Here is a 19,699-nt window from a genome sequence, read left to right on the forward strand (position 1 = left end):
CGTGTGTTTATAGACCCGCTGGACCCAAAGAGACGCCTTGAACAGGCTTTATGATGCTTTTTCCATACAGCGTGAATATCCACATCTGCAGTAGTCTAGCATTTAACTCACCATTAATGTTAATATAAACACCATATTTCTGCATACTGTCAATAAAATAAAATAAATTAGATATGTGTGTATATATAGATCATCAAAGATTCATACCAGGGATATCTGAGGTTCATATCTTGTGCTATTTTTCTGACTGATGAGCAGACTGACATGTAACGTGTGTGTGTGTGTGTGTGTGTGTGTGTGTGTGTGTGTGTGTGTGTGTGTCAGAACCTGCAGGTGCTGTGTGAGGTGCGGGCGCTGCGGGTGACCCGGGACGAGCTGGATGCGCTCCGAGAGAAGGCCGTGCGGGTGGAGCGGCTGGAGAGTGAGGTGAAGCGCTGCAGAGAGAAGCTCCAGCACATGCAGTTCTTCCAGACCAGAGTGGAGGTGTGTGTCTGTGCTCCTCAGCAGCTGCGCTCTGCTGGACGTACTGATCACATCTCTTCACACAGGAGCTGAAGGAGGACAGTCAGGTGCTGCTGGAGACCAGGAGTGTGCTGGAGGACCAGCTGGAGTCGTACAGAGCTCGCTCAGATAAACACCACCAGCTGGAGAAGGAGAACCTGCTGCTGCAGAGCAAGATCCATGAGCTGGAGATGGTGAGAGATCCCCTGGGCTCCACGCTCAGAGACAAACACAACTCGGTATCAGTATCACTCAGTCTGAACAGAGGTTCTTCAGTCTAATGAACGGCTCTAAGACAGTCTAATTACACCGCTGTTGCTTCACTAATGATGAATACTGCTGACAGAAGGATGTGAAGTAGTGTGAGGGGTGATGACTGCTGTGTTTCAGGAGCGAGACATGGACAGGAAGCGCATGGAGGATCTGCTGGAGGAGAACCTGGCGCTGGAGATGGCCCAGAAACAGAGCATGGACGAGTCTCTACATCTGGGCTGGGAGCTGGAGCAGCTCTCCAAGACCACACCTGCGCTCTCTGAAGGTACCTGCACAGAGCACAGTTAGGGAGGAATCCTGTCCGGATAACGAGAGGCTCACAGAGTGTGGTGTTGTGTGCAGTGCTGCAGAAGTCTCTGGGGGACGAGGTGAACGAGATGACCTCCAGTCAGCTGCTGAAGCTGGAGAAGGAGAACCAGATGCTGCTGAAGAGCCTGGAGGAGCTGAAGAGCGGCGCACACCTCCACCTGGACAGAGACCTCCACCTGGAGAGAGACCTCCACCTGGAGAGAGACCTCCACCTGGAGAGAGACCTCCACCTGGACAGAGACCAGCAGAAGCTCAGACAGCAGGTCAGAGTCCTACACGGTCTTCAGGAGGAACTGATTTCATTAGTCATGATGAAGTGTCTCTACATTAAAAATAAGAGTGACTGCATCCTGATGAAGGGATGTGAAACCAGACATCATCTTTAGATTAATGTGCGCTGATGAATCGTTCACAGTGAGACCAGGAACAGTAGAAGGAAGTACAGTTAGATATGAAAGTAACTGTGAATAAATTCTGTTCCTCACACAAAGAAAGGAGAACATTTTGAACAGAATGGGAACTGAGCTCATATTCATCAGAGAGTAATCTGAGGTTAAATCTGACTTGGGTTCAGTTCAGCTGCTTGTGTGTGTGTGTGTGTGTGTGTGTGAGTGTGAGTGTGAGTGTGTGTGTGTGTGTGTGTGTGTGTGTGTGTGTGTGTGTGTGTGTGTGTGTGTGTGTGTGTGTGTGTGAGTGTGTGTGTGTGTGTGTGTGTGTGTGTGTGATGAGTGCATCAGCACACAGAGAGAGATGGTGTGTGTTTGTGCAGCTGGAGCAGCTACAGCAGAGCTGACTGTGTACATCACACAATTTTTCGGACTATAAGTCGCACCTGAGTATAAGTCGCATCAGTCTAAAAATACGTCATGACGAAGAAAAAACATATATAAGTCGCATTTATTTAGAACCATGAATCAAGCACCAAGAGTTCACATTACCGTCTCCAGCCGCGAGAGGGCGCTATATGTCTTCAGTGTAGACTACAGCAGCACTGAGCAGCATAGAGCGCCCTCTCACGGCTGGAGACGGTAATGTGAACTCTTGGTTCATTTCTCTTGGTTCATGTTATTAATTCAAGTTCATTTTGATAAATAAGTCTCACCACACTATCGCAGGACCAGCCAAACTATTAAAAAAAGTGCCACTTATAGTCCGGAAAATACGGTAATTTACTGATATTAAATTGAGTAATTACAGCTTTGAAGTCACATTCATACTTTATATGATGATATTTAAGGAATATGTTTAATTGCATGATCATTATGCATTTATATAATCATATACAATCGATAAATTGAAAAAAAAATGCTTAAATAATTACCAAACTGCATTAACTTACTTGTATGTCGCTATCCGCCCACCGCCGCCTTTTTGTTTCTGCGATTTCCCACCCTCCGATGCCGATCTAGCCAATTAGCGGCCTCCAAACTTACACAAGTGTAAAATATGCAGATTTTCGATGACTCGGATGCAGTACCGGGGCCGGGCTGCAGGGGCGCACTCCCGAGCTCAGAGGATACACAGTGTATAGTAAAGTTTCAGAGTTTTGTGGTATATTAGGACATGGGGCGAAACTTTGAGAGGGAGCTTCACTGTCGGAATTATAAGGACATGGGCCCTGTCCTCATAAACCCAAATGTCCCTGTAATGCTGGTGCATATTCAGGTTAAAAGTCCTTGTAAACCACAAAAACCAACACACACACACACACACACACACTCACAACCCTGCATCTCTTTCATCTTACACTGATGAATTCACATAACTATTCATTTGATTTCCATGTCCAAGTTTCCATTACGTAAAACTTGCCTGATTCATTCATGTATGGCTGACGCATATGAATCACATTAAACTTATTGATTTATTTTGTTAAAACTATGTAATCTAAAGAGACGGAAAATTGTTATGTAACTGAATCACATAAAATGTAAATTTATAACGTAACCGTTTTCTACAGAAATAAACAACAGTTTTGAGTTCCTTCAGACATACATAGATGAATATGATCTAATTTGATTTTCTTGAGAATCAGGTGAATGGTTTAGGATTTAAGAATGTATTGGTATTTTCATTCATGATGGCTTTAACTGTCCTGTGCACGTTGTTAAAAGATCTCTGTTAGCTGACACTGTGTGTGGTGGTGACTCAGGTGAAGGGTCTGGAGCAGGAGAACGATCATCTGAACCAGACCATCGCCTCTCTCAGACAGCGCTCTCAGGTCAGCGCCGAGGCTCACGTCAAAGACATCGAGAAGGAAAACCGCGTCCTGCACGAGTCCATCAAAGAGACCAGCAGCAAGCTCAACAAGATGGAGTTTGAGCGCAAACAACTTCGCAAAGACCTGGAGCACTATAAAGAGAAAGGAGAAAGAGCCGAGGAGCTGGAGATGGAGGTCCATCGACTGGAGCGAGAGAAGGAGAGTCTGCAGAAGCGTCTCGCTGCTCTCTCCATCACCTGTGGGAAGGTGGAGGTGCTGGAGAAGGAGAACGCTGAGCTGGAAGCAGAGAGCAGGAAACTGAAGAAAGCGGCGGACGGTCTGAGGAACGTTTCCTATCAGCTGGAGGTGCTGGAGAAGGAGAACACTCAGCTGGATGAAGAAAACCTGGCGCTCCGGCGCATGGTGGAGTCTTTACGGTCCACCGGAGCAAAGGCTGCTCAGCTGGAGCTGGAGAACAAAGAGCTGGAGAGCGAGAGAACCCAACTCAAGAAGAGTCTCGAGCTCCTGAAGGCTTCGTCCAAAAAAAACGAGCGTCTGGAAGTCAGTTACCAAAGCCTGGAGGCAGAGAACCAGCGGCTCCAGAAAGCCCTGGAGAGCGGCAGCCGCAAGATTCAGCAGCTGCAGGGAGAACTGCAGGACACGGAGATGGAGAACCAGAGCCTGCAGCAGAGCCTGGAGGAGCTGAAGATCTCCAGCAAAGGTCTGGAGCAGCTGGCGCAGGAGAACACGGCCCTGGAGCAGGAGAACAACCAGCTGGAGAGAGACAAGAAGCAGCTGGAGAAGGAGAACAAGCGGCTGCGACAGCAGGCTGAAATCAAAGACTCCAGACTCGATGAAGACAACCTGCGCATCTCTCACCTCGAGAAGGAGAACCGCACGCTGGGCAAGGAGCTCACCGCTCTCAAAGACACGTGTGGCCGCGTCAAAGACTTGGAGAAGGACAATAAAGAACTGGTCAAACAAGCAACCATAGACAAGAAGACCCTGGTCACTCTGAGAGAGGTAAACCGGTTTAGCTGATGCATGCTCGACCGTGGATTACTTGCGTGACTCTTACTGTGATGTTTCCTGATGCAGGAGCTTGTCAATGAGAAATTAAAGACCCAGCAGATTAACAATGACCTGGAGAAGCTGACCCATGAGCTGGAGAAGATCGGCCTGGATAAAGAGGGGCTTCTGCGTGATGAAGAGAGCTCTGATGACAGGTGATTCACACATGATAGGACTGCACTCAATTTAGACCATAGGCCTGTCACCATAACAAGTTTTGCTGGACGATAAATAATATTGTCATTCTAAGACAAGTTTCAACTGATATACAGTATTGTTCAAAATAATAGCAGTACAATGTGACTAACCAGAATAATCAAGGTTTTTAGTATATTTTTTATTGCTACGTGGCAAACAAGTTACCAGTAGGTTCAGTAGATTGTCAGAAAACAAACAAGACCCAGCATTCATGATATGCACGCTCTTAAGGCTGTGCAATTGGGCAATTAGTTGAAAGGGGTGTGTTCAAAAAAATAGCAGTGTCTACCTTTGACTGTACAAACTCAAAACTATTTTGTACAAACATTTTTTTTTTCTGGGATTTAGCAATCCTGTGAATCACTAAACTAATATTTAGTTGTATGACCACAGTTTTTTAAAACTGCTTGACATCTGTGTGGCATGGAGTCAACCAACTTGTGGCACCTCTCAGCTGTTATTCCACTCCATGATTCTTTAACAACATTCCACAATTCATTCACATTTCTTGGTTTTGCTTCAGAAACAGCATTTTTGATATCACCCCACAAGTTCTCAATTGGATTAAGGTCTGGAGATTGGGCTGGCCACTCCATAACATTAATTTTGTTGGTTTGGAACCAAGACTTTGCCCGTTTACTAGTGTGTTTTGGGTCATTGTCTTGTTGAAACAACCATTTCAAGGGCATGTCCTCTTCAGCATAGGGCAACATGACCTCTTCAAGTATTTTAACATATGCATCTGGTTTTGCTCTCCATTTTAAGGCATTGGAGATCATTTTAGCTGAACAGCCTATCATTTTTTGCACCTCTTTATAGGTTTTCCCCTCTCTAATCAACTTTTTAATCAAAGTACGCTGTTCTTCTGAACAATGTCTTGAACGACCCATTTTCCTCAGCTTTCAAAAGCATGTTCAACAAGTGTTGGCTTCATCCTTAAATAGGGGCCACCTGATTCACACCTGATTCTTCACAAAATTGATGACCTCAGTGATTGAATGCCACACTGCTATTTTTTTGAACACACCCCTTTCAACTAATTCAACTAATTGCCCAATTGCACAGCCTTAAGAGCGTGCATATCATGAATGCTGGGTCTCATTTGTTTTCTGAGAATCTGCTGAACCTACTGGTAACTTGTTTGCCACGTAGCAATAAAAAAATATACGAAAAACCTTGATTATTCTGGTTAGCCACATTGTACTGCTATTATTTTGAACAATACTGTAATGATAATGGCATAATAGTGCAGGTACACTCTTTTAAAGATCAATAAACTTTTATTTCTAAAGAATATTTAACACTGAAAACAGAAAACATTTTAAATATCCACAATAAATGAACAAAACAATAAAAGCAATGGTTTGTGTTATATTATGTTTATATGCCAGTTAGGGATGCTCATATTGACCGTTTAACGTAACCTAAAGTTAACGTTTTGACCGAATAATACTATCAGTTACACTTTGTGGGGCTACTAACTGGGACCATTTGAACAGAAAGGGCAACGAAGTTACTTGAAAAATATTTTACGCGGTATTAAAATAAAGAAGTAGTGCAAGTACAATGCAATATCACTTGAGACGCAAACATCCACGAGTGAATGAGAGGCGCTTCCCAAAGCTGGTGACTCTAGCGAGACGTTCTCTCTTTATTCCCGGGACATCTGTGCCATCGGAGAGGGGGTTTACTACCGCTCCAGATAACCCCACATCATGACATGTTACATTCTTTAAATAAAAATTGAAAAAAAGAAATCATGGCTGGAAAAATTATTGAGCTGATTTTTTTATCGTGCGATTAATTGATTTATTGACTATCGCGACAGGCGTAGCTGGAGTCATCATGTCACCTGTGTGACGCTGTGTTTCTTCTGTGTCAGGTTTAAGCTTCTGGAGTGTAAGCTGGAGTCCACTCTCAAGTCCTCTCTGGAGATTAAAGTGGAGAAGATCGCTGCTCTAGAAGCCCGACTGCAGGAGTCCTCCAACCTCAACCAGCAGCTGCGGCACGAGCTCAAAACGGTCGGGCGTCAGGCTTTGTGTGGCTGCTTGACTGCAGATTGTGTGTTTATTAAGCCTTGTTTTGTCCACCGCAGGTGAAGAAGAACTACGAGGCTCTGCGTCAGCGTCAGGAGGAGGAGTGTTCGGCTCAGAGCTCGCCTGCGAGAGGACGGGAGGACACTCAGAGCAAATGGGAGAAGGAGAGTCAGGAGGCCACGCGAGAGCTTCTGAAGCTCAAAGACCGACTCATAGAGGTGGAGAGGAACGTAAGTACTGGCTCATGGCTGTCAGAACATCTTTATGTTAGCAACACGGTTCACATGGCTGATGTTTGTCCAGAACGCCACTCTCCAAGCAGAGAAGCAGGCTCTCCGGACGCAGCTGAAGCAGCTGGAGTCTCAGAGCGGCAATCTCCAGGCACAGATCCTGGCTCTTCAGAGACAGACCGCGTCCCTACAGGAGAACAACACCACGCTACAAACACAGAACGCCAAACTACAGGTCAGAGACGCTCCTCACACAACACTGCTGTAGTGCTCTGTGCACTTTACACAGCGAATATTTGCTTCTTATATAGCCCGGCTTACACTGTGCGATTCTGGTCACAATTTGGTTGTCTGAGACAAACTTTGAAAATCCTAAAAGATTCCTGTAATCCTAGGCTACAATCTGTGGTCTTTGATCGCTGGTTTGACATGTTCACAGACAGCCGATTAATGTCCGTCGCGGTCAGATTTGACCTCTGAAGGTTCGGTGTACAGTCCTGCAGTGGGACGTCTCCTACCACGAACGTCAAGCGGTCATCATTTCTCAAGACAAGTATGATCAGAATTAATGCTAGAGATTTCTTCTAACCACGTAAACTCAGACGCTTCCGTCCTACAACCAGACATGTCAGTAAGCTCTTCACTAATTGGCTTGTGTGAAAACACATCATGCTAGTTTTCTGAACTCACAGAAGATGCATTTGAGGCGTATATAGCGTGTTTGTGGCATTCACTTCGCCTCCGCTAATTTTCATCTTTGCATTATCTTTGTATGTAATCGAGCAAATAATTAAACTAGCTTTTGGTGTGAACGCATCTTTACAGAAAGGTTATGGTGGATATTTCTCCTTGTGAATGTAACAGGAGTTTGGTCGTAAAAGCTTTCGGGCCCCTGGGAGTTGCACAAAACGATCTGCAGCTCTTAAGTCGATGCGGTGTGCTCATTTACCAGAAGCACACTTTGAGCTAAACAAGTTTATGATGCTCTGGCAGGTGGAGAACTCGACACTGAACTCTCAGAGCGCCGCTCTCATGTCCCAGAATGCTCAGCTGCAGACGCAGCAGTCCGGCACAGAGAGCGAGAGGGACGTGGCCATTCGAGAGAAGGAAGAGCTGCGCTCGGTCTACGATCTGCTGCTACACGACCACGAGAAGCTGTCTGCGCTGCACGAGAGACAGGCCTCAGAGTACGAGGATCTGATCGGCAAACACGGAGAGCTGAAGAGCGGCCACAAGAGCCTGGAGCTGCAGCACCGCAGTCTGGAGAACAGGTGCAGACCTGGACACAGCCAGCAGTCACCGGTCACTCCACAGAAACACCTGTGTTTCTGAACGTGTGTGTGTGTGTGTGTGTGCAGGTACAATCAGCTGCTGAAGCAGAAGAGCGAGCTGGAGCAGCTGGAGAGAGAGCTCACAGCAGAGCGAGAGAAGATGATGTCTGACAGCAGGAGTCATCAGGACACGGCCGCACAGTACCAGAGGCTCAGCGAGGAGCACCACACGTGAGTGTCAGGACCAGGAGCATCTCTGCTGACTGAGGACGCTCTCTCACCAGCGTCTCTCCTGTGTACAGGCTGAGCTCCACACACCAGCAGCTCCTGAAGGACAACGAGCTCCTGCAGACAGATCATAAGAGCCTCAAGAGTCAGCTGAACACGGCTCGGCTGGAGCAGACGCGTCTGGAGGCAGAGTTCTCCAAACTCAAAGAACAGTACCAGCAGCTGGACATAACCTCCACCAAACTCACCAACCAGTGCGAGGTACAGCTTCACCTCCTCACACCGCACAGACGGTGGTCACACAGAATTGAGCTTCAGAAGATCACTTTGTTATTGGTTAATTGTGATAATCAGAATCAGACGTGATTTATTCAATGCCGACAGCTGTCACCCTCAGCGGGACAGTATCTTTGTGAAAACATATTCACAGGAGACCCAAATACACTGCATTATTCACATAAACATTATACTTGTGCTCTATCTCTCATATTTAGCAGAAGTCGTCTTTTGTCAGTTCTGAGCGAAATATCTGTAAACCCCTCCCCTTCCATAGACCTGCTCTGCTCTGATTGGTCAGCTGGCCAAGCCTGTTGTGATTGGCACTAAGAGGTGGCTAGAGCAGGTTAGCGAGCGCTACCATCTGTGTTTCCAAGTCCGTGGTTGTTTTTGATGTCTTTGGTTGTAGCGACCCCAATGACATCATATTTAGGCACTGGAATACAAATTTAGCAGGGGAACCCCGACTGAAAGCATTTTTTTTTTTTTTTACACCCCAGAACCGATTTTTAAAAGGGGGACCACGCCGAAACATGATTGGGCTAGTTTTGAGTAACAATTGAAAGAGCTTTGTTATCCTAATCTGGCAACCCTAGCATGCACCTTTACATAAAACAAAAATATAAAGTTCCAATCAAGTTCTTAAAATAATGACAAGAACATTTTATTTAACATGTATGCAAGTTTAGCTGCTAAACTGTAAACACTAAACAATAATGGTGGATACGTTAGCCGAATGCTAACGTGATTAACTGACCAAATATGTCTACTGTAATGTCATAACCTTTAATTATAACACAGAACAGCTGTATCACATGCTAACTGACTCCTCTCTCTGCTGGGTCTGTTACTCTCCTGCATTAAAGTGCCCCTTTATGCCTTTTGCGACTCTTATCCTTAATGCAGTGTGTCATGTAGCTGTATGTGAACACAAACTATCTGCAGAAGTGTGAAGCCAGCAGTGCATGATAGATAAGGTTATTGTCTGTCAAAAAAGAGTCGGCCCACAATCACCTAAATGAGTCGTCAGTATTTTGAATCTTATTCTTTATGGCTCTACGTCAAGAAGTAAAACATTTGCATAAAGTCTGCCCATGTGTAAACCTGTTTTAGGAGACTCAAAAAACAATATTAGCAACCTTTGCATAATAGGGGTACTTTAACCCCATAACTACAAAATGATTATAAAGTCTTGTGCGCTACACTATATTCTTTATTATTAAATGAAGTAATTAGAACAACGACAGTCTACATTAATCAATACATTCGTAGGTTCACAGTGAATTATCAGAAATACTTCAGTAAGACAATATTATGGTGAAAAACTTGGTATTTTGAGCACTCAATTGAAAATGTGCACGTAACGTATCAGTCTTACAGGATGTGGTTCGGAGATATTGTTAGTCCAAATTAAGAAGATTAGAAGCCAACGAGATAAAAGCCAAGATGAAGGTTTGAACTCTATTGCTGTGGATCATATTTACAGGCAGGGATTGTGATAATGTGTTACCCAGTGTATATACCAGTAACAGTTAAGGTGATTCGGAGTCAACTCTGTCTTTTGAGAGACAAGATCTTTATTTATCATGCACTTTTTTTGATTAATAACTTTGCAGACTGTTTACATTGAAGGATAGCTACCTTACAAACTGCAAACTAGATATTTTCAGGAAACCCATATGAGCTGCTCTTTAAACTAAAGACGAGTGAAGGGTAACTGTGTTTGTGTGTAATGTGTCCTGCAGTTGTTAAGTCAGCTGAAGGGGAACCTTGAGGAAGAGAACCGGCATTTGCTGGATCAGATCCAGACCCTCATGCTGCAGAACCGGACCCTGCTGGAGCAGACCATGGAGAGCAAAGACCTGTTCCACGTCGAGCAGAGACAGTACATGTGTGACATAGCCATGTTTCTACACATCTGCTGTTTTACCCTCATTCGTGTTCATCTTCTGAAGCTGTTCTCCTGTAATGAATATCACCTCCTGTGTGCTGATGTCCTCTGATGGTAGTCTCTCTCTCACACAGTGATACACTCAATGAACTGAGGAGACAGAAAGAGAAACTTGAGGAGAAGATCATGGATCAGTATAAATTTTGTGACCCATCACCTCCACGAAGGTAAGCGCACCATCTCATGAAGATCACTGGTTGTGATTGTATAACAGCACAGTGCAGTGGAGAAATGCCTTCTGGAGTGAGAATGTGTTAGACTCAAGCTCTGTCCAGTGTCCAGCACTCATTCGCTCATTCAATGTTCCCATATAGTAAATGGGAGTAATTTCAGACAGTGTTATTTTGCTATCCATTAGAGTGAATGAAGCCTGTTTTTGTATACGTATGTTATGTATGTTCTCTTTAGGTCAACTCTCCTCATAAAACAGCACCTTGGGGCAGTGACCCATTAGGGAAGCATTCCATATATATTGAATTAGCAAACTTCACTCTTGGAGTCCTTTGAATACAGCCCTTTTGTACATCAGTTTTTGTGTTTTTCTGATTGGGTGTCAAGCCTTGTCCAGTGATGTGATGGTTCTGGAGATCCATGTCACCATGGTTTAGCATTACTAAGGCCACGCCGTTCCCGAACACTTTCAGCTGAAGTGTTGCACAGATTTCTCTGCAGGACCTCTGCTGAGATTCCTTGAGTGGTCTACGAACAAAACCTCTGCTTCTTCAAAGGACTGGGCTGACCAGCTTGCTGGAGGTGGAAGCATGGATCTGAAGAAAATAGCTTACGTCTTACCAGACAATGACTTGCTCCTTATTGCAGCTCTTGCCCAAACCCCTGATACGGATAAAAGCAAGATATGCAGACTGATTTATTCAATAACACAGGTGTGATGAGAATCCCAGGAATACCACTCTCCACAACACTAGACATCAAGCAGCGCTAAGACTAGACAATATATGGCTGGCAACTCTAGATGTGGCTAATTACTCAAGGCTTCTGCACTTCACTATACATATAATATGCCAGACCTTCCTAGCTTTCCTGACACTGTCAGTGGTCTATTAAATTCGCCCTGACAGAGATACAGTAGGGCTGACTTTGATTTGCTTGGCTCATTGGACATCTAACAATGCCCACTGTTTTTGTCGCTGAGGGAATGAAACACCACTAGATCTGTATGTGTTGTGATATCTGTGCTCAGATGTTTCCTTCACTCGGAGCAAGATCAGATTGAGACCAGACAGTGTTGCTCCTTGCTTAGCTGCACTGGTAATGCAGCTGTTATACATCAGTCCATGCCATCTCACTTAGTTCGCTCTCTCAGGAGAACATATTGCACTCATGCCCTCACAGTTATAAGTACTGGGTGCGGCCTTTAAGAGGTGTGATTGAATTTCCCTAGAGGGAGAGTAATATTATAAAGATTACTAAAGTAATCGCATGTTAGCATAGTGCTAACAATGTCAAGGTCACAGGTTGAATTGAATTCTGACAGAATCCAAGAACATAGAAAGACTGAATGCAATGCAAGTTGGATAAAAGCGTCAGTTAAATGCTTAAATATAAATGGGTTTTCAAAAATCTCCTGTGTTGTCACTGGGTCACTTTTGAGGGCAGTATTCCCACAAAATACACAACATTTGAAATCCTTGTACATTCCACTTCCAAAGTTGTTTCCATGGCTGTATTGCAGTTCCTGGCTGTATTGTAGCGTTGGATAGCGTGGGGATTCCTGAACACCTCAAACAGCCCCAAAAAATTGCCAAAACATCAAAACCCAGAACCAATCAATTCCATCTAATGAGTACTAAAAGTAATACAAAAATATTAAAAGTAAAAAAAGAAAACAAAATTATGCTCTGGGTAACAAAACACATAACGGAGATGAAAAGAGGAGCAGAAAGTTCCAGACACCAAACACATGAGGCACAAGTGCTACCGGTCGCTACTAGAGCAGCTCCCAATCGTGATGATGATGATGTTGCTGTGTCTGCAGGAGGGGCAACTGGATCACGCTGAAGATGAAGAAACTGATCAAGCCAAAGAGTCGTGAGCGTATGTGCTCTCTCACACAGACCCCACCCCGCTCCGAGTCCAGTGAAGGTTTCCTGATGCTGCCGCAGCCGGACAGTCAGGACAGCTCATCCATCGGCTCCGGATCCAACTCACTGGAGGACATGCTAACCCCCCGCAGCAGCAGTGAGTATCAGCACACTTCCTGTTCCCAGCAGTGTTCTGCATCTGCAGTGCAGGACTGACCTTCCAGCAGTGTGCAACTTTCAATGTAGCTTAGTCAGTCACTTCACTCCTGAATCACTCCTAAAGTTTCATTAAGTGACTGAGTCGACTGAATGCCTCTGACTGATTCTTTCTTTGAATTGCACTGATTTCCTGAGTGAATCCAGCTCCAATCAGAGGTGTTGGAGGCATGGTCTGGCTTCTAGTACATGGTGGTGGTGCATGCCGGGTTAAAAATGTAACTTTTGATCCCATACACCATCTTTTGTTTTCTGTTTTCAAAAGAATCATTTTTTTGTTTATCAGCCAACACAACTACAGTCAAAGCTGTATTTCTATATAAAGTTGTTAAATGCTGTGTGATTTTGTGCACACCGAACTGAAAACACTGCAAGCTCACATCTCAGCTCGAGAATGATTTTAGCAAACACACATGTGTCGTATGATCGTGTAGTTCTGGCCTGATGCTTGTGTTTTCTTGCTTTCTTTGCGAAGGGAAGAGAGTTGAGAAAAGCCAAGCGCAGGTTTTCTCTAACAGTATCCTGTCAATCAGCCCATGAACAATCTGCATTTGTGTTCCTCTCTGTTAAATGGGACATTGGATTCAAAATTCACTTTTACATGATTGTCATATATTAATGTGTCCGAGTAGCGTGTGTATACAACTACCCTACAATGATAAAAATCCATTCGCAATTCCCAAAAGACCTAAGGATTCTCAATTATTAAGCTGTAATTATTACGATTTTCTGAGCAGTATAAAGTCATATTGCACAAGACCCACCCACGACCACTTACCACTGACAAACGCTCTTAATCAGTGGTACACTGGTCACCATTTTCTCCATGCTTAAGCAGCTGTAGCGACTATGTCTCGTAAGCAAATCAGATGTTTTATGGCTCACTTTGAACAGAGCTGTTTTAAGCTAAAAAAGGGTGTTGTTTTTCATGACCATTAAGGGATTTTGACCAAAGTATGTTGCAGACATTTCATGAAGACACTAAAGAATCATACCAACTACTTGAAATTGGGCATCCGATGTCCCCTTTAAAAGGTGCAGTGTAAAGAGTGTGTGACTGCAATTCAACGCTCATCTGAAATAGTTCTGCAGGGTCATTCATTCATCTGTGTGTGAGACCACAGGGAGAACCCATGTGAGCTGCTCAGTGATGATCTGTGACTATCTCCCGCATTGCACTATTTAATAACCATGTCCAGTTGGCATCAGTCAGTGTGGCATACTTTTCACATGCGTGTTCATTTTATGTTCAGAGTGATCATGCTAAACATGTGAGCATCATTTTGACAGAATGGTGCACTGGTTAACACGTTCTCTCCCCTCTCTCTTTGTGTTTCTTTGCCTTGCTGTGCTGTCTGGTGACAGCGTTCAAAAAGCTTCCATTCATGAGGAACCGATCCAAGGAGAAAGATAGAGTGAAGGCCATCTACCGCCGCTCTGTGTGTAAGACATCTGATTGTCCACATCCATCACACTCTTCTACACACTCTTGCTGTCCATCTCTTTTGCACTCCCATCATTTATCAACATCAGCCACTTGACACATCTGCACTGTCCTCTTCTCTTGTCACCTGTACAGTGACTGTGACACAGTTATGTTCATCTTTTCAGATGCATAAACAATTCAGATCAGTTATAAACCATTTTTAAGATTTAAGGTCAAGGTTACAACCTCGGCCCTCAGACCAAATCAGATCTGTTTGGAGATTCCAGTGCCCCACATCCCACAATGCTTTAAAAAAAAAAATAATAATTCAGTCAAAGAAGGTTTAAAGGGGCCATGAACCGAGAAATCAAAATTCCCTTGATCTTTTGTCATATAAGAGGTCATTGTACGATAAAAACATCCTGTAAGTTCTGGAACTTTCTTGTTAGTCTAAAAACAGCTTATACTTGTGGAATGTGCCGCTCTATGACGTAATAGTGTGGCTAAACCCCACCTCCACAGAAGCAGAACAACACCTGCTTCTACACCGATGCCTGTTTAGCCCCACAGAGAGAGCACTTCTATCAGCACAATTCTGCCTGGGACGTCTGGTCTCCTAATCTCTACTCCTTCGGGTGCAGAGTCCATTGTTTCAGACAGTTTGTGTTTTGGTAACCACTGCAGCTATCATACCGAGACTAGATAAGTGAACGCCTCTTATCTGATTGCGATCCAATAACAGGACGCACATATTGAAAGACAAGACAGTAGCTTGTAGGATGTATTTTGAATATCCGGTAGACCTCTTGTTAACAAAGACGTGGCATAAATTTCGTCATAGTTTTATAATTATATATATGTTTAAGCTTGTCAACATCTCATCTTCATCACAGAAAAAATGTGTTAACGAATATTATTTTCGTTGTCTTCGTTGACTAAATGAACACTGGTGTGTGTGTCTCAGCCATGAACGACCTGCTGCAGACGATGGATCTGTCCGAGGGTCAGTGGTCCAGCAGCGCGGATCATCTTGAGGCTCCTGATGAGGCCATCAGCTCTCAGCACAGGAAGGAGTTTGGATCCATGGACTACGCCGGGCTGACCCTGACCCTGACCAGCGGCCGCAGCGCTCGCCTCCGCTCTGATACAGGTACACTCCCTGCAGCACACAGGGATACATCTGATCAAATAGAGCCATGTCTAGTGTTCACGTGCTGCTTCTCGTCTGTAGGCAGTGCTGTGTCCAGTGATGACATCACACAGCCGTCGTCTCAGGAGAACAGTGTGCGGAGAGCTCTGGGTGAGTACACTGCTCTCGTGAGCGTCTGTGATGTCATCTCCTGCTGCTCTGACTGATCACGCTCCAGCTCCAGCTCACACTACATCACTTTAACAGTGTGTACACTGTCCAAATAAATCCATTGATTTAGCTGTGATCCTGCTCCAGACGGAGAGTAAAATGTGCACGACAACACAAAAATGTGCAATAATACTTTGCCAGCTAGTCATTATTACAATGTTTGTGAACGTCTGAGCCATGATGTCTGATCACAAACACTTATGCACTCGCTCTTTTTAAGTAGTTCATTTAAGAAACAGCCTCAAACCCGAGAGAGTCAGTCAGTGAATCATTTAGAGATGTTACTGACTGCTTATTCATGTGACAATGTGCCATTCAAGTTGACAGTTGTGTTGTGTAATAACGACTGTCTACACATGTCAGAACAACAATCAACACGTATGTTTTTGTTTCTTCAAACATGTTGAAGTATTAATTTGACACAGAGTGCTATTTAAATGGCAGGAGTGCAGTCAGGAAGAAGCTGTGTGTGTGTGTGTCTCTGTCTGTGTGTGTGTGTGAGTGTGTTTGTCTCTGTCTCTGTGTCTGTGTGTGTCTCTGTCTGTGTGTGTGCGTGTGTCTGTGTGTGAGTGTGTGTCTCTGTCTGTGTGTTTGTCTCTCTCTGTGTCAGTGTTGTGCCTGAACGTGTTCATTGAAGGATAGTTCATGAACTCGTTCATATTTTGGGCGAACGTGAACTTAACGTGCTGTATTAATGCCTGATGAACGTTACTCTCAACTCGTTCATTCTGGTGTCTGTGAACGGCACGCTCTCTTCGGTAAACTTCGTTCAATAGGCTGCCAGATTTCTATAGAGCCTTCCAGGCGAAAAACCGGCTAAAACACACCGTAAACGGGTCTTAATATGTAGCGGAAAAACACCCAATCTGGCAACACCAGCCACCAGTGTCGCACCGCTGTCCGCCGCATGCGTGACGCGTCATCAAAAAAAAAACAAAAAAAAGGCATCGAGGCGTCAGCAGCATGTAGCAAGAAGGCGTATGATAATTTAAAATAATTTTATGATGTTTATGACAAGGTCGGTGAGTATGGGAGACAAAGCATTAAAGCAACAAGGGGGAAGTGCTGTCCCCTCAATGCTAATGTAAACCCTGGTTGGATAAGGATTCAAAATTGGATATGAAGATGAAATCTGACGCATAGCTTCATTGTTAAAACTGATAAAATAATTGCTGTCTGTGATTCTATATGGGCTGTTGCAATAATTTTGAAAAATAATAGCTCGCAGCAACATATGGAATAAAAGAACTATGAACTAGTTCATTTTTGGAACTGTGTGAACTTAGTTCAAAATTTTGTAGTTTGAACTATGAACTGAACTAGTTCATTTTAAAATTTGTGAATTGAACTTTGAACTAGTTCATGTAGAAAGTGAACTTTCCCAACACTGGTCTGTGTGTGTGTGTGTGTCTCTGTCAGTGTGTGTGTGTGTGTCTCTGTCAGTGTGTGTGTGTGTGTGTCTCTGTCAGTGTGTGTGTGTGTGTGTGTGTGTCTGTCAGTGTGTGTGTGTGTGTGTGTGTGTGTTTGTGTGTGTCTCTCTGTCTGTGTATGTGTGTGTGTGTCTGTGTGTGAGTGTGTGTGTGTGTGTCTGTCTGTGTATGTGTGTCTGTGTGTGAGTGTGTGTGTCTCTGTCTGTCTCTGTTTTGTGTGTGTCCGTGTGTGTCTGTGTCTGTGTGTGTGTGTGCGTTTGTGTCTCTGTCTGTCTCTGTGTCTGTGTGTGTCTCTGTGTGTGTGTGTGTGTGTCTCTGTCTGTGTAACAGCGAAAGAAAGTGAGGAAGCAAGTGCAAGTAAATGGATATTTAATAATGCAGTCAAACACACGAGTAACATAAAAAAGGATAACAGGTGGGTGAGGCGAAGTCTGATGGTGATCCAACGACGAGAAGAACACAGAGAACAGGAACGAGAGACCAGGCAGTAACACGGGGAACTGCAAACAACGCTCTGACATATACGGGAGGCTTAGACCAGTGGCCTTGGCCTTGGTGCGCGCCCTCACCTGGAGCAGAGTCTCATGGGCTCTGGACAACGTGCGGTGGCACCTCTTGAAAAAAGTGACTCAGACTGACCGTTGCTCTATGGATGATAACCCGAAGACAGACTAACCATCGCTCCTAATAATTTCCAAAACTCCTTCCAAAATTGTGACACAAATTGGGATCCCCTGTCAAAAACCGTCTACCAGGAGGCCATGTAACCGAAAAACGTGATCAATTACAGTAACAGCTGTCTCCTTGGCTGAGGGTAATTTGGGAAAGGGAATGAAATGTGCTGCCTTCAAGAATTGGTCTACTACGGTCAAAACGACCGTCATGCCATTAGAGGGCGGGAGGGCGGAAACAAAATAAAGAGCGATGTGGGACCAAGGTCTCAAAGGGACAGACAGTGGTTGAAGAAGCCCATCTAGAGGTCGGTTAGATGTCTTAACCATTGGCTCAAACTGAGCAGGCCAAAACTCTTTTGGCAGTTCTAATATATTCTTGAGATCGGTCCAGACGATGAAAGGTACCCCCAACCACTCCAACCAATGACGCCACTCCTCCAATGCTAATTGGACAGCCAACAACTCTCTGTTACCAATGTCATAATTACGTTTGGCAGGAGATAAACGATTTGAAAAGAACGCACATAGATGCATCTTGTCATCTGAGGCAGCGCGCTGGGAAAGAACTGCACCTACTCCCACCTCTGATGCGTCGACCTCAACCACAAACTGACGTGTGAGATCAGGGGCTACTAAGATTGGAGCCGAAACGAAGCAGCTTTTGAGGTAGGAAAATACAGTTCCGGCTGTATTAGACCACCTGAACGGAGTACTGGGGGAGGTCAAGGCGGACAGAGGCGAAACTAGTTGGCTGAAATTGCGAATAAAATGCTGATAAAAATTGGCAAACCCCAGAAACCGCTGTAGGGCCTTACGGGAATCTGGATTTGGCCAATCTATCACAGCCTTAACCTTGTCAGAAACCATATGTATTCCCTCAGACGAGACGATGTACCCTAGGAAGGGAACAGACTGTGCATGAAATACGCATTTCTCCGCCTTGACAAAAAGCCCATTCTTTAGTAATCTCTGGAGCACTCGTCTGACCTGTTGCACGTGTTCCTGGAGAGACGAGGAAAAAATCAGTTTGTCATCCAGGTAAACATATATGAACTGATCTACCTTGTCTCTCAACACATCATTAATGAGTGCTTGGAAAACCCCTGGCGAGTTCGAGAGCACGAATGGCATCACCAAGTATTCAAAGTGCCCTCTAAGTGTGTAAAAAGCGGTTTACCACTCATCCCCCTTCCTAATGCGGACCAAATGATAAGCTTTGCGTAAATTCAGTTTTGTGAAGACTGATGCTCCATGTAACCTCTGGAATGCTGAAGACATCAGTGGTAAGGGATAGGTATTCTTTACCGTGATGTTGTTCAGCTCTCGGTAATCAATACAAGGTCGCAGAGAACCATCCTTCTTATCCACAAAAAAAGAATCCCGCCCCCACTGGAGAAGAGGAAGGGCGGATGAACCTCAATGCTAGAGAATCAGAAATATATTTCTTCATGGCCTCCCTGGAGCTCCCGGAGCTAAAAAGAGAGTAAAGCTTGCCTTTAGGCGGGGACGTAGCTGGAAATAACTCTATGGCACAGTCATAGGGACGATGCGGAGGGAGAGAAGCAGCTCAGGACTTACTGAACACTGAACACTCAGGATAACGTTCACTCCACGAGGTGATGGTGTTGGAACCCCAATTCACTCGTGGGTTGTGTTTGACTAGGGTTTCGATGTGTTTGCTGGAGGTGAGGAGAGTTACGGGTCCTGTGGTGTGGGTGATGTAGGGCAGTTCCTGGCCATTGAGTGCACTGACGGTGATCCTGTGTGAAAGGGGAGTTATGGGGAGTCTCAGATGTTGTGCAAGGGTGGTGTCCATGAAGTTACCTTCTGCTCCAGATTCCAGAAGGGCTTGACAGGTGTGAGTATTGTTGGCCCACCTCAGTTTCACCGGAAGGAGAGTAGATGATGTTCAGGACTTCCTGGTGGAGGTCCCACCCGATAGCTCGGACACCTGTGTCACCAGCGCTTGGACAGCGCGTCCGGTGTAGACAGTGCTCTCCTGTTGCT

At 44.8% G+C, this 19,699-nt stretch overlaps 1 protein-coding gene across 4 annotated transcripts in view; it reads left to right on the plus strand.

Moving 5' to 3' along the window:
* Positions 1-19,699, plus strand: part of LOC113112998 (girdin-like) — a 58,236-nt gene that overhangs the window by 33,074 nt on the left and 5,463 nt on the right. For 2 of the 4 annotated variants that reach the window (XM_026279074.1, XM_026279075.1), the window contains exons 10-27: positions 325-483; positions 549-695; positions 892-1,039; positions 1,117-1,346; positions 3,236-4,306; positions 4,382-4,509; positions 6,435-6,573; positions 6,648-6,818; positions 6,892-7,053; positions 7,812-8,089; positions 8,177-8,320; positions 8,392-8,578; positions 10,339-10,484; positions 10,619-10,711; positions 12,541-12,743; positions 14,168-14,245; positions 15,193-15,378; positions 15,460-15,528. In XM_026279074.1, the coding sequence (XP_026134859.1) occupies positions 325-483; positions 549-695; positions 892-1,039; positions 1,117-1,346; positions 3,236-4,306; positions 4,382-4,509; positions 6,435-6,573; positions 6,648-6,818; positions 6,892-7,053; positions 7,812-8,089; positions 8,177-8,320; positions 8,392-8,578; positions 10,339-10,484; positions 10,619-10,711; positions 12,541-12,743; positions 14,168-14,245; positions 15,193-15,378; positions 15,460-15,528 (3,739 nt within the window). Of the gene's footprint in view, positions 1-35; positions 72-324; positions 484-548; positions 696-891; positions 1,040-1,116; positions 1,347-3,235; positions 4,307-4,381; positions 4,510-6,434; positions 6,574-6,647; positions 6,819-6,891; positions 7,054-7,811; positions 8,090-8,176; positions 8,321-8,391; positions 8,579-10,338; positions 10,485-10,618; positions 10,712-12,540; positions 12,744-14,167; positions 14,246-15,192; positions 15,379-15,459; positions 15,529-19,699 lie in introns of those variants that run through there. The other 2 variants (XM_026279077.1, XM_026279076.1) reach the window with 2 other exon arrangements.

The sequence above is a fragment of the Carassius auratus genome, chromosome 13 (assembly GCF_003368295.1).
Source record: "Carassius auratus strain Wakin chromosome 13, ASM336829v1, whole genome shotgun sequence".
NCBI lineage: Eukaryota > Metazoa > Chordata > Actinopteri > Cypriniformes > Cyprinidae > Carassius > Carassius auratus.